Source organism: Macadamia integrifolia, chromosome 10 (genome assembly GCF_013358625.1).
Source record: "Macadamia integrifolia cultivar HAES 741 chromosome 10, SCU_Mint_v3, whole genome shotgun sequence".
In the NCBI taxonomy this organism is placed as follows: domain Eukaryota; kingdom Viridiplantae; phylum Streptophyta; class Magnoliopsida; order Proteales; family Proteaceae; genus Macadamia; species Macadamia integrifolia.
Genome location: NC_056566.1, coordinates 29,807,052 through 29,821,436, shown reverse-complemented (window position 1 = coordinate 29,821,436; position 14,385 = coordinate 29,807,052). Strand labels below are relative to the sequence as shown.

General features: G+C 39.8%; 3 protein-coding genes across 7 annotated transcripts in view; 2 read left to right on the top strand and 1 right to left on the bottom strand.

Moving 5' to 3' along the window:
- Window positions 1–1,780, top strand: part of LOC122090741 (homeobox protein knotted-1-like 1) — an 8,101-nt gene extending 6,321 nt beyond the window's left edge. For all 5 annotated transcript variants that reach the window (XM_042660438.1, XM_042660434.1, XM_042660435.1 and 2 more), the window contains exons 5-6: window positions 826–1,076; window positions 1,444–1,780. In XM_042660438.1, the coding sequence (XP_042516372.1) occupies window positions 826–1,076; window positions 1,444–1,608 (416 nt within the window). In that variant the 3' untranslated portion in view covers window positions 1,609–1,780. The remainder of the gene's footprint in view (window positions 1–825; window positions 1,077–1,443) is intronic.
- Window positions 1,781–5,772: 3,992 nt separating this feature from the next.
- Window positions 5,773–8,121, top strand: LOC122091224 (pentatricopeptide repeat-containing protein At5g66520-like). The gene is made up of 2 exons (XM_042661079.1): window positions 5,773–5,996; window positions 6,288–8,121. Exons 1-2 carry the CDS (start codon window positions 5,820–5,822, stop codon window positions 7,587–7,589), a joined length of 1,479 nt encoding a protein of 492 aa, XP_042517013.1. The 5' UTR covers window positions 5,773–5,819; the 3' UTR covers window positions 7,590–8,121.
- Window positions 8,122–11,169: 3,048 nt separating this feature from the next.
- LOC122091275 (nicotianamine synthase-like) lies at window positions 11,170–12,456 on the bottom strand. Its single transcript, XM_042661136.1, has one exon. It carries the CDS (start codon window positions 12,300–12,302, stop codon window positions 11,337–11,339), a length of 966 nt encoding a protein of 321 aa, XP_042517070.1. The 5' UTR covers window positions 12,303–12,456; the 3' UTR covers window positions 11,170–11,336.
- Window positions 12,457–14,385: the final 1,929 nt, after the last annotated feature.

Here is a 14,385-nt window from a genome sequence, read left to right as displayed (position 1 = left end):
AGTTTAGGGTTTAAGGTTCCCTATTGTAGCATGGCCATTACCTAATATATCCCTTTCCAGATAGCTCTTGTAAATTTACTGGTCCTGCTGTAGGCTTGTTGGATAATGGGCTAGGTTAGTAAAGAAATTCAGCTTTAATCAAGAAAAGGACTTGTAAGTTTTGTTTTTGATTTTTTGAGAGAGAAAACATTTCTTTCCTTTTCTTTGGAAATTGGGGGTGGGGGGGGTTGGTGGGGGAGGGTAAGAAAATGCAATATGTACCTGCGAGTACAAATTCACAAATATGCATTAGGGATTCACTAATTTGGAACGATTATTGTCAAACAAGTTAGTTGTATGGAAACATGATTCTAACATCAATAGCAGGAAGAAATTTTATGTCGAAATAACACAGCTCAAACTCTATGTCCAAAGGAGCGGTGATCCAAAAATATACTGCAACACCTGGATTTATATAGATGAATTCAATTCCAGTATGTTACATTGGGGACTGGGAAGGGAATGAGGTAATTTCACATAACAAATGTCATGGGGGAGCCCACAAAATATATTCTATAGATTTGTTGCCATCTCAAGTTTCTTATGAGTTTAAGAGAACAGAATTTCCTTCTTTTATTGGCTCAAGGAACAACTCTTTTAGCCCTCTTTTATTGGGATTGGTTGGGGGAGGGAGGAAGGGGAGACATCTCATATGAGGAGCTGTCCAAAATATCTGGAATTTTATGTACCTTAGATCATTAGATGTAATTTTTTTAGAGCTCTAATTTCTGGAATCTATTGTGTGCTATTAATATTTGTGATACATGTATGGCATTTTTTTCCCAGATGAAGCAACTGGGACGTCAGAAGAGGAGCTAAGCTGTGCGGATATGCAGCTGTTGGATGGCCTGGAATCTTCTGGTCCCCATCATGGTGACAAGGAGCTGAAAGAAATGCTTTTGCGGAAGTACAGTGGCTATCTTAGCAGTCTGAGGAAAGAATTCATGAAGAAGAGGAATAAAGTGAAACTACCTAAAGATGCGAGGATGGCATTGTTGGACTGGTGGGATAACCACTATAGATGGCCATATCCCACGGTAATGACGGTTCAACTCTTGCATATGGGCTTCCTAGCTTTAAATTGTAGTGAGTTGTCAAGCACATGAGGATTTCTATGCTAATCTCAATTGATAGGATAGGCCTCGTGTGTGTTTGTATTTGGAGTGCCATTAACATGGTCTCTAAAGAACCATTTTGTGATTATTGTGATGTATATTCCCCCCAAACTCCATCAGCTGCCTAACAATGGTTTTAGCCTCTGACGAGTAGAAAGAAAGGTATTAAGTGCTTCGGTTATAACTATGTTTGGGGTTGCATTGATACTGATTTTGAAGTTTTTATTTGAAATATTAAAATGCTGTCCAAGCTGGATCTTGATTATTTAAACATTGGGTGCATGCGCAGGAAGAGGAGAAGGCGAAGCTCTCTGAAGCGAGTGGATTAGACCACAAGCAGATTAACAATTGGTTCATCAACCAGAGGAAGCGGCATTGGAAGCCATCGGCAGACATCCGTTCTGCATTGGTGGAGAGTATCACAAGCGATGGTTCAGGACCGCAATGTATTTGAGCTGGAGGAACTGGCAATGAAGATCTTTGAAGTTTGAATAGCACTAGGTCTTCACTTCACCTTCCTTACATTTTTATGTGGTCTTCCATGCTCCCGCTTCTATTTTCTGCTTATTTGTACAAAATTGTAACTTTGCAAATATCATTTTGGAATTTACTTGAACTTGACCCCACATCTTTCTGAAAAAATCACTCACCTCCCCTCCCAAGAAAAATATTCTATCCAACGACCACAACCGTTAGAAATTGCTGTTAGTTAGTTGATTTTTTTTCTTAATATCCAAAATACCCTTTTAAACATAAAACACACAATTTACCCTTAGGGGTAGTCCAATTCTGATTCCCATTTGGATTCATTGTCATTGGAGGAGTCGACGTCGCAATCAATGAGGGAGAGGTCCTTCTGGATAGGGAAGAAGGTGAGCCAGCGGGAAGAGAAAGGACGGATAGAGGTGAGGGTGAGAGAAGAGGTGCTTGCAGGAAGAAGATAAAGAGAGAAGCATTAAAGGTTGGTAATCAAACAGGAACCCAGATACCTGTGTTGTTGGAAAATTTCCGTCAAGCACATGCGAAGCATTAATTTTCACATTGGAAGAAAGTTAACCGAGAAAAAGTGAGGACACCAGTAGTTTTGTGGCGAGGCCTCTGAACGACGTTTCGGAAAGTAAGGCGAGGATCATACTCTCCCGCCCATCTGAACTAGGGTTGAGAAAGATTGAATGATCAGGACCATATGGTGAAAGACTGAATGATCAGGACCATATAGTGAAAGAAGGAATGCAGATAAAAAATTATAAACGAGATAAGAATTAGGGTTTTCTGCTTCTATTTTTTCCAATTTACCCAATTCGGAAGTTGCTCTTTGACAAAGGTTTTTCATCTCTGTGGAGTTTGTGGTTTCTTCAGCCACACCGGTTGGGGCGGTGCGTCAAGGTTTTTCAGCTGAGATCTTCATATTCACAAATTCATTTTATCATTGTCGGATTGAATTGCATAAATGGGAGTTGCAAGTAAGGTGGGAGACTGGACATTTAAGCGCCTTCACGACGGGCCTCGGGTCGCCACCATGTATCTCACTGCCACCTCCTCCTCCGACGCCATACTCGTCGGAAAAAGGCAAATCGTTATTTGGAAAATGGGTTTTTTTTTTTTTTTTTAATTAAGGGTATATTGGGTGTTTTATATTTAAGAGGGTATTTTGGATATTAAGAGAAAAAATCAATTGACTTAACTACGATTTTTAACAGTTGAAATCGTTAGATAGAATATTTTTCTTGAAAAAAAGGTAAGTGATATTTTAAAAAAGGTGTGGGGTCAAATTCATCATTTCACCATATTTCAATGGAGGGGAGTGATATTTATCCTTAAACCATTTTGCCTGAACATTCTGGTCATTGGATCATGGAGGAGCCTTGTACACTGACTCCTCTGAGAAGGGTTCCTCACGCTGCCAGGTGGGAGGGATATGAATGCCACATCAACAGTTGTCTTATAAAATAATTTATGTCAGAGACATCGCATCCTGGGCCGGATCCGGGTGTGACCCGGTAGAGGCGAAAGAGGTTTGAATTAAAAAACAAAAAAGAAAAATTCTCCACGAGGCCCTGGGTAAAGTTGGCCTACGCCTTGGGAGGCCAGATCGGAACTTATTGATTGAAACCTGAAACCTGAAACCTGAAACCTGAGCAACCAGCTAGTAAGAGGTACGGTGCCAGTCCAAGACTAATTAAGTGATCATGCTTGATTATAGCCCCAGCCCCCACGGACACCTCATCGGCCCAATATTCGACTGATTATAGTCCAGTTAACCCATGTATAATCTCAGTGAACCACCCCCCGGTCCTCCCTCTCTCCCCAAACCCCCCAAAAAAAAAAAAAAAATACCTCTATTAGGGCTCATTAACCATAATAACGCAGGTCGGTAACTTTTACTAATCAGCTAACAAGACCAGATCAACGAGTTTGATCAGTTGAGTTCTTCGGATTGTTTTGCCTTTAATTTTGTTTTCCCAAATCTGGCGGATTTAGAGATTACAAATTAATCTGTAGTTTCATTTATAATTTTAGCTTCATTTATGGGTTACTCATTTTTTTTGCTGTTTTGTTCTTTCTTGTTTAAGGATATTTCTGAAACAATTTTATCAAATGTTGTTTCTATTCTACCAAAGTGTTCTCACAGCATAAAATCGAAAATGAACACTTCTGTAAATAACGCTCTCTTACCCAAAAAAATGCGAAGCATTGATTTTCACATTGGAAGAAAGTTAACCGAGAAAAAGTGAGGATACCAGTAGTTTTGTGGCGAGGCCTCTGAACGACGTTTCGGAAAGTAAGGCGAGGATCATACTCTCCCGCCCATGTGAACTAGGGTTGAGAAACATTGAATGATCAGGACCATATGGTGAAAGACTGAATGATCTGGACCATATAGTGAAAGAAGGAATGCAGATAAAAAATTATAAACGAGATAAGAATTAGGGTTTTCTGCTTCTATTTTTTCCAATTTACCCAATTCGGAAGTTGGAACAGCCATTGTAGATGACGATAGGGCAGCTAGTTGGGAATTTCTTGTAATCAGATTGCCGCGATGGTCTTGTGATGTAAGGCATTTTCAGATTCACTCAATGATTGTGGCGATTTGATTGGTTTCCTATGGAGCAAAAGCTCTGATGGAAGTGGGAATTGAAAGCCCATTATCCGACATCTTTTGCATCTGAAATTGAGTTTTATTTCTTCTCTTTTCTCCAAACTCCAAAGAACATGATAATAAAAAAAAAAAAAAAAAAAAAAAAAAAAAAACTCTTACCAAAATTGTAAAATAAAACTCAAACAGTCTAACTATATGGACCTTACATTGGTGGGGGCAAATTAGATCCAATCAGATCGGTCTTAAGTGAGCTAATATGCATCCAATGGCCAGAGGTGTGTGCCTTGTTGCCCATCATTCGTGTCGAGCACACTAGGGCACCAGAAAGAATCCGAGTTCTCTATGACAGTTGACACAATTGATACTATCAGAGAAGGGGGTTTCTCTCCACCAAAATTTTATTTTTCTGGTGGGGGTATTTAGGACATTTCCACTGGAGGAAATATCCTGAGAGTAGGGGTGTCAATCGGTTGGGCTGGGCTGGTCTTGGTCGGGCCTAACCGGGCCTGACGGTGTGAAATCCTTGCACCATGAAGGCCTGTTTACTTAAAAGGGCCTGGTTTGGGGGGCATGGTATGGTTTGTAATCGGGCTGGTCCGCGTCAAGCTTTAATCGGGCTATCTTAAACGGGCCTTAAATGGGCTATGGGCCTATTTAATTCTAAACGGACCTACCCTAAAATCATTTTTTAAGCTGATTAAACAATTGGCTTTAAAACTAATGGAGGATAACATTCACAATTCTAGAACCATATCCAAGGGAATCATGTTTTTAAAATGTAATCTAAGTTACAAGAATTACACTTTTCTTAACAATTGAATGATCTAAGAACATTACAAACTTGAAATTTGAATTTTGATTCACTGGTATACATAATACAATGAAAGAAAAAACCTACTTTGGGCATTGTCTTTCCCCTCAATTATTACACTATTTTGGGATTTGTTTGACTATGTTAGTTTTTTATAGATATTCTACACATTGATTGTGCTCATTCTTATTATTTCAATGAAAACCAAGCTGCCTGTCCGTGCCAAATGTTTATCTTTTCTCTATGTTGTGTTTTTTTACAATGAAATCACAAAGGTCTCATATTTTTCATTGAAATCTCATATGTCCATTGTGTTGTAATAAGCTATTAGTTTAGTCCTACCTATTCTTTTCTCATATTTTGTAGTATTAGTAGTAGAATAGGTATTTACAATTTAAGCATTTTTCTAAAGGGGGTCGGGTCGATCGGACTAATTGAATAGGTTCTAACGGACTATTTAAGTGAGTCAAGCCAGTTGGATGCCCTGACGGGCTACTACTCTGCACAATAAACACCCGTTTAATAAATGGGCTGGGCTTATTAAACGGGCCGATTTAGATCAGGGCTTAAGCGAGTCAGGCTGGCTGGGCCTATTGGTGCGGGCTCAAGATTGACACCCTACCTGACAGTCTGAGGGTGGCGGGCAGTTTTGATTCTGTGCGTGCATCGTGGGAATCTTTGCCCCTAATCCGAGTTTGGTTGCCAACTAGAACCAGCCTCATCACCAACATCTCTCTTCTTCGTATTGACAAAAATGAGCTTATCACTAACTCTGCATTCGATACCAAAACCAGTTCAAAATGTTGTAGTCACCTTCCAACAACAACAGTCTCCAGCACAAGAAAGAGAAAAACAACAATTACCACTGAGGAAAACTGATACCGCCATTTCGCTGCTGCGACTTTGTAGAAATGGCGAAGAGGTTGTCCAGGTACACTCCCTCCTCATCAAAACCTCCCTCATTCGAGAAAAACACGCATTTGGTCGCCTCCTTTCCTTTTTCGCGGCCTCCTCTGAACTGGGTTCTCTCGACTATGCCCAAAGGCTCTTTGAAAACGTTGATTTTCCGAGGAATTCCTTCATCTATAACACCATGATCAAAGCTTATCTTATTCGTGACGATCCGAAGACCAGTTTGTTTGTCTACTACCAAATGTTATGCGAAGGATCCATTTGTCCTGACGAGTTCACTTTCACTTTTGTTTTTGCTGCTTGTTCTAAGTTGCTCGCGGCTTCCGAGGGCAAGCAGGCCCATGCCCAGATGGTAAAATGCCCAATTCGGTTCAGAACCCAGTCCTGGAATTCGCTGTTGGATTTCTATGCGAAGATTGGAGAGATCGGATCGTTGCGGAAACGATTGTTTGATCAAATCGAGGAACCCGATATCATCTCTTGGAATTGTTTGCTTGATGGGTTCGTAAAAACAGGGGATCTGGATGCTGCACGGGAGATTTTTGATGTAATGCCTCAGAGGGATACTGTTTCTTGGACCATTATGCTTGTGGGTCATGCCAACGCTGGCTTGTTGAGCGAAGCTTTCCAATTGTTTGACAATATGCCAGAACGCAACATGGTTTCTTGGAGTGCGATGATTAGTGGGTGTGTGCAAATGGGTCGATACAGGGAGGGATTGGATCTTTTCAAAAAGATGCTAGTTGCAGGCATCAAGACAGATAAGATCACGATGACAACATTGCTGTCTGCCTGTGCGAGGTTGGGAGCGCTTGATCAGGGTCAATGGATTCATACCTATATAGAAAAAAATATGATAGAAATCGATGCCCATCTATCTACTGCTTTAGTTGATATGTATGCCAAATGTGGGAGGATTGATGTCGCTCTCAAAGTCTTCCGACGTTCAGGACATAATAAGGTGTTTTTATGGAATGCCATTCTGGGAGGCCTTGCTATGCATTCGCGTGGGAGGGAAGCTGTTGAACTGTTATCTGAAATGTTAGAGGAAGGGATAAAGCCCAACCAGATCACCTTCCTCTGCGTGTTAGCAGCATGTAGCCACTCTGGTCTAGTTGATGATGGGTTGCGAATATTTCACATTATGATAAATGATCACAATATCAAGCCTACCATGGAGCACTATGGATGCATAGTGGATCTTTTTGCCCGTGCGGGTTTGTTGAATGATGCAAAATGGGTTATAGAAACCATGCCAATAGAAGCTGATGGAAGTGTTTGGAGAGCGCTCCTTGGCGCTTGTAGACTTCATGGTAATGTTGATTTGGGTGAGCAGATAGGGAGGATCTTAATTGAACTGGAGCCCTCAAATGATGGAAATTACGTGCTTCTGTCAGATATTTATGCAATTGGTAAGAGGTGGGAGGATGTTGGTAAGTTGCGGAGGGGGATGAAGGTGAGTGGGGTTAGGAAGATGCCTGGTTGCAGCTCCATTGAAATAAATGGTGTCATCCATGAGTTTGTTGCAGGGGACAATTCTCACCCAGAGAGTCATAAGATATATAGAATGTTGGATGAGATGGCCCCTTTGCTAGTTGCTGGGCTTGCATAGTGATCTGGAAGTATAACACCACGTTTGATTTGGATATCGAGGCTTTCATAGTGACCTCTACTTGACTGATTATTCAGTTTACAGGTTGCCAAGCCATATTGCTTTGGTTCATTTTGTCGCTGGATGGGGCTTTACAAGTTGGGTTCCTGAATAGTGTCGGAATTGTGTGAAAGAAAAGAAGAGATAGAAAGCACTGAGTCTCATACTCCATTGATCTCATGGATCTTTACAAGGACGGGAAGAAGTTACCTGTATATATTGTACAGCCCTTTGATCTATATACTGTATATCATTTTTGAGAGCCCCTTTTCCAATAGTGCCTCTTGGGGTTTGAGTTGTTTCTGTCACAGGGAATGAAGATGCTGGTCTCTACTTAGAAGTAGAAAACTTCATCAAGAGTATCCTCTGCAGGAAAGAACATGTGAGTTGATTTTATGTAGTTGTGGAAATGGTAAATATGTACATATATGAATTGAATCTACTTATTATACGAAGATGCATCTGACCAGTAATTTGAGAAATCTGTTAGTGATATATCAGGTGTTCTAATTTGGTGACTCAACATGAGCTTAAGGTCCCTGTGTAGTGTGGTAAACTTTAGCTTAGACCAGGCCTTCCATACATCCATAAAGGTGAATGATGCAGAAAAAACATAGGTTTCCCACTTGTATATTTTGTTTCTAGGTTTATTAGGAAAGGCCCTAAATTGGTCAAAAAGTTAAGAAATCTATAGTAATCCCCCCTCATAACCAAAGATGCTTCCGATGAAGCAAGGGAAAGAAAAGATTAAAAGAAAGTCCTTCACTTGAAATAAAAAGCTCTCTCATTATTACAGTGTATGCTTTGCAAGTATGCAATACTTGACCTGAAATAGTTAGTGTGAGGCTTTGAGGGTTGAGTGGAGTTAATATGCATTTAAGTTGAGGAGGGCAAAGTTTCTTCTGGGGTGATGGGTTAATTGAGATAGATGAGAACCGTTTCAGAAGCTCAACCCAAGTGATGGTGGGAAGTTTTGAAGATGGGAGTCAGTCTGTGATTCAGAATTTCAGATTGGAGAATTAGAATTTTCATGACGGAAGCTAGGGACATTTTGAGCTTTTTTTTTGGGGGTTATTGCACTCTTAGGAAATTATTTGATTTGATAGATAACATTTTCTATAGCAATTTGGTTTAGTTTATATTAAACCAGCTCAATATCCTAACTACTTGCATCATGTACTGTTAAACATAAGCATCTGAGCAACAAACATTCATATATATGGTGAGATCACTGCTCTCGTTCCAATATTCCTGAACACTTAGAGATTCACATAATTTGACAACAACAACATGGACAAAATATGCTTCTGGATTATGGCTTTACCAGTACCAGAAGTGAAAAAAAAATTATGGCTTTTCTAGGGGGGCCAATCCCAATCTTTTAAAGTGAAGGCATCAATAAACTAGAAACTTAGGAACTGTTTGATTTTTACACGACAGGATAGCCATAGCTTTCATTGAAAGGGCAAAGGAATATGGTATGATTAGATGCCATGATCCACTAAAGGCAAAAGAAAATTTCATAAACTTTCTGCTCTTCTGCATATCCACATTAACATGCCAATCACTTTCTTAAATAAATAAATAAGTGCATTAAAGATAAGCAAAGAAGATGAAGCGGCAATCCCAACAAAACAGGCCACCCAAGGACTCCAGATCAGGTCCTCGTACGAGAACTATTCTAGTACGGTGCTTGATCTACGCATGGAATCCACTTGTTCTCTCTTTTTACAGTAAGCTTTCACAGTTAGTGAATTCCATATGTGCATCAAGCGTCGTACAAGCATGGTTCTAATATGTGGACTTGATCAAGCTCCCCAAGAAGCCTACCAAAAAAAGGGAAAAAGAGAGAGAGAGAGCTCAACAAAGCAACTGCGAAAAAAGAGCCAAATATAAGCTGATAGAAGCAAAACAAAAGAAAAGATATATCCCAAGAAGAGGCAATATGCCGTCCTCAGGGTATCACCACAGGGGTTACAGAGGAGAGGCCTTATGCCAAACAAAATTCCCCTTGAAATGGGGAAGAACCTAAGTCCACTCTTTATCAAAGGACCTAATAAACCTAGAGGAAGATCAACACTTGTCAATGAAAGATTCCCAAATTGCCTTAGAGAATTGGAAATAGAAGAATAGATACTTGACATTTTCCACAACATTTCAGCAAAGACAATGTGAATCCCAAGTTGATACTGAGAGGGGGTGAACAGTGTCTACAAATTCTTCCAAACTGACTCTAACAAATGTAAAGATCAACAGACAAAACATGCCAATCATATGGTTAGCCTATAAATGAAGAACTAGAAAATAGGGTAGGACCAACATTTTCATGGCAGCTGCTTATACATTTGCCAATGCAGAATGAGCTCCTCTTCAAAATTCTACAACTAAGCACATAACAGTTTCAAATTTTCTTACAACTATCTAGCTTAGCAGTGTTCTCTCTCTCTCTCTCTCACACACACACACACACACACAAAAAGAGGAATAAAAGAAGCTCCCCATGAGTGAAATACAAATGAAAGATAGGAGCAGCTAGTTACCAGAAGAACAACTACCTGTGTTTTTGAAAACAAAGAAAGTGATGTATTAACACATCTTGTTGAGGATAAAAATCGCGATTAACAAGCATTAGCAATGTGTAGACGGCCTTTCCAGGGAAGAAATTTCTTAGGGTATAAGTAGTCATATTAGGGCATATATTATGCCACTGTTCTTGTTGCACTTCTTGTACCCTAGGAGGCCTGCATAAAATTCTTGAATCCCACCAAATAACATCCGTGGCGACTGCAAAATGAGTTGACATTGTTGCACTTCTTGTACCCTAGGAGGCCTGCATAAAATTCTTGAATCCCACCAAATAACATCCGTGGCGACTGCAAAATGAATTTGTCAACAATCAGTAATTAAAGAAAATTATGTAACAAATCATATTGAGGGTCAAGATTGCGATAAACAAGTGCTACAAAGTGTAAACAGCGGGGGAGAAATGGCTTAGGATACAAGTGCAGTCATATCTAATGGCACTTCTTGGACCCTAGGAGGCCTACATAAAATTCTTGAATCCCACAAAATAAACATCCATGGCGAGTGAAAAATAAATATGTTAATTACTTACAAAGACAACAACAAAGATTAATCATGAAGCCGTGGGAGACCAAATCCTAATTTGTATGTATCATAAATAGATTTTTGGTCTAGAATGCATCTAAAAGTGAGAAAATAGAGAAGAATTGGATTTCAGATCGCGTTCTTGCTATGCCAAGAATACATACCAAACACAGCCTAATTAATATCTGGTCTCAATTAGAATTTTGTTTAAAGTGAATTTTGAAAAGGGAACTTGGAATGTAAGGAAGCTACCAAAAGTGGAGTAAGATCATGACATGAGCAATTACACAGATTACAACTTTGTCAACTATAGACGGTTTGAAATATCTGTAGTCTGATGCGCTTAACAACAATTTGGATTCATTTTCAGAGTTTGCTATCTCATCTTCAACTAATAATGGAAAAAAGGGAAAGAATAAATAGAGATAAATGATGAAGTAACAAAGATTATTCTTATTTATTGAAAAAAAAAGAGAACATTAAGTAGAGAACATGATCCAATTACATAATGAGTCAGGAATTCATAAAATTATAACAGTCAAAGAAGGATTCATATGAATCAAGATCATGGATCTTAATCAAGTTCATGCAGTCAAAACATCAATTAAGAAGTTGCTCCTCAATGACCAACTCTTCAATCATGTTGCCATGGCTGAGAGGATTGAAAGCTTGAATCTCAGAACACTTGCCAGGAAGAATTATAGGTCCAAGGCCTTGATCCAATGAAAGGACCGGCACCGGGTATTTTCGCGCGATCAGCACCGAGTTTATCACTTCATCGGTTGGGTGATACACCGATAACACCTCGAAGCCTCGAAGATCACAGGGTTCCACGATGGGATAGAGGAAAGCCCGGGCACCATAAGCACTCCTAATCATGAGGAGAGCACCAGGAGCCATATGCTTGGCTAGGTGATCAATAACTTGGGTCTTCTCTTCCTTGTCCATGCCCACAAGGGCTGCTAAGAAAACAACTTCATAGTCTCTCAGGGCAGTGGACACCTCCATTATATCACTAGTATGGAAGAACATACGTTGGGAGAGGTCAGGATCAGAGGAGATCAAATTAAGGGCAAGAGAATTGGCAGAACCATCGATATCATAGTTGTGGAAGGTGGTGGTTCTAAGATGGTTAGAGGCCAATACGATGGAGGTGAGGGGGAGAGGACCCGAGCCGATGAAAGCAACACGAGTAGGGTCATTGATGCAGTGATTGATGAGGAGAGTGAATTCAAGGTGGCTGAGCTTGAGGTAATTGGAGTAGTAAGGGAAGAGGTTGATGTGGTCAAGTGGGTTATTGAAGGAACCAAGGAGGGAGGAGAAGTGAGACTCCAAGAGACCCTCAGCTTCCCCACTGAGTCTAATGAGTTTGGACCTGATGTCTTGGACATGGTTGGAAAGCTTTGTGACATCGATGGAGATGGGTGGGATGCATGTGTGCACAAGCTGTGTGAAGAGCATGTCGACATCTTTTGATGGTTTCAGAGACTCCAGCTTTGAGATACTTTGGTAGATCTCACAGATCTTCTCTACCACCACCATCATGTCTTCATTTTGGCAACCCATGTCGACACTATGAACACACTATGAGTTTAGAAGCCTCCCCTCTCTCTATTCCTGTCAAAGGTATAAACTCAAACGGTACACACTTCAAGGTCTCCCACGGTGGTCTTTATTTAAGGGGTTTGTGAAGAAACTTCGGGGAAAGAGAGATGATTGGTTGCTTAATTATATAATAATGCCCGGAACCTTTGTGCGTTATGTACCATTTTGATCATCCATATTAAGAATGATGACATCCTTTTTAGTTTTTTTATTTATTGGTAAAAAAAAATGAGTACGTCCTTCATTAAAAGAAAGAGGGAGAGCATGGATTTAGTTTTTGACATCCGTGATGGTATTGAATATTGATTTTGTATCAAAACAGCATTTTTCATCAAAAAGAATATCACATTAGCGTATCAGTCAAATATCAATATCAATTATGGTTCATACCAATAGAAATTTACTACCACGACTGATTTGAGACTGATTCCTCAGAGAGAGAGAGAGAGAGAGAGTGAAAACACTACTCTAGGAAAAGAATTGTTTGAGTTGAACATTGAAAGATGAACAAGCATAAGCTAAGGCCAAAGTGGGGACCCAGCCAAGTACATAATGTTGTTGACCAGTTGGGGGCCATGAGACCTAATTGTGAGAGGGGGCCAGTGGTCATCACCGGTATAGGACAGGCACTTTGAGACTTCGGGTCACAACCGCTAGGGTTTACATCAGTGAGGATTTGAGGTCCATGTCCGCCCACTTGTAAGAAGGAACCAAATCTGTGAAAAGTGTTTAGACCTCCCCACCTCGCTATTTGATTACTGGCTTAAATCTTAAGCTCTCTCAAAAGCTTATGTGGAGTCCTATACGTTGTCAAATCGCCTCTTTTCACCCGCTAGCGAATTCCTTCCACTCTGATATGAACGGTTTTAGTAATGGGATCGGATTGGGTGCATTGCCGATTCTAATTGAGGAAAAAGAAAAAAGATACTGATTTTAGCAACAATCGGTTCCTCAAGGTGATCCGTCCATAACTAGGTTGTGGACTAGTTGTATAGAGATGATGGGTCTACAGAGAAGAAGAGATCATTTGCCATCCTGATATTATTTATTGGAAAGTATGGCTATTAAGAAAGAGAGAGAACATTTGACCCATGTGGCCTTCTTTCTGACTTCCACATCAATTTTTACTCTACTTCTATCATTGCTGCAAATTGTTAGAATAAACATCAATAAATATAAAGAAAACAAAAAATTGATTCATTAAAATACAAAAAATTAATGAAGTTCAGACACAGATGTGATGTGCTATGTCCTCGAATAAAGAAGAAGATGATTCATTATGTTAAAAGAAAAAGTTACAATGAAAATCTATCTCAAGAACACTCAAATTGAGGTAAGAAAACTTGCTTAGAAACCTAACACAAAAACCTATCAAATCTCACAATATGTGCTTAACAAGACGATAGTATGTATATATACTCTTCCAAGTTGGGTCGATCCACTGGGTCTCGGTTGGTTGGGTCGTATCGTCCTGCTGGTCTATTCCCCCATCTCTCTATCGGCCCAATCCCTCTGCTACCATCACATATCTCAAAAAAAATTCCATTTCTAGTCGCCACCAAAGAATATCAAAATGGATCAATATTCGAAACCGCTCAAGAATTCAAAACAAACATAACAGAAATTGATTGGCAGTGTTATTCCTACTGGATGGGCATGTGCTTATAGTGATGCTTCCTCCCTTAAATAGAGAAAAACACTGTGGCTTTGTTATACTTTATCACAATTGATGATTTAAGGTGGTTGTCGCCTTAACTATCCTTGGTTTCTCTAGGATATTGTTGAAGGTTTTGCACTGTGATCTCTTTTGCAATGAGTTATGGATAATTGCATCATCCATTAATTGGCATGCTTTTCATATTGATTGCATGTGATCAATAATGAGGAATCAACTTCAGCATTCCCTAAGCTCCAATCTATTACTCGTGACATCTCTACTTTAGCTACTTGTTTTTATGGGTTACAAGTTCTTCATTTGCCTTGTGATATGGTTTAGCCTGTTCACATCCTTCATGGTCAGGATTTTGTTTTCCTGTATTGCCTT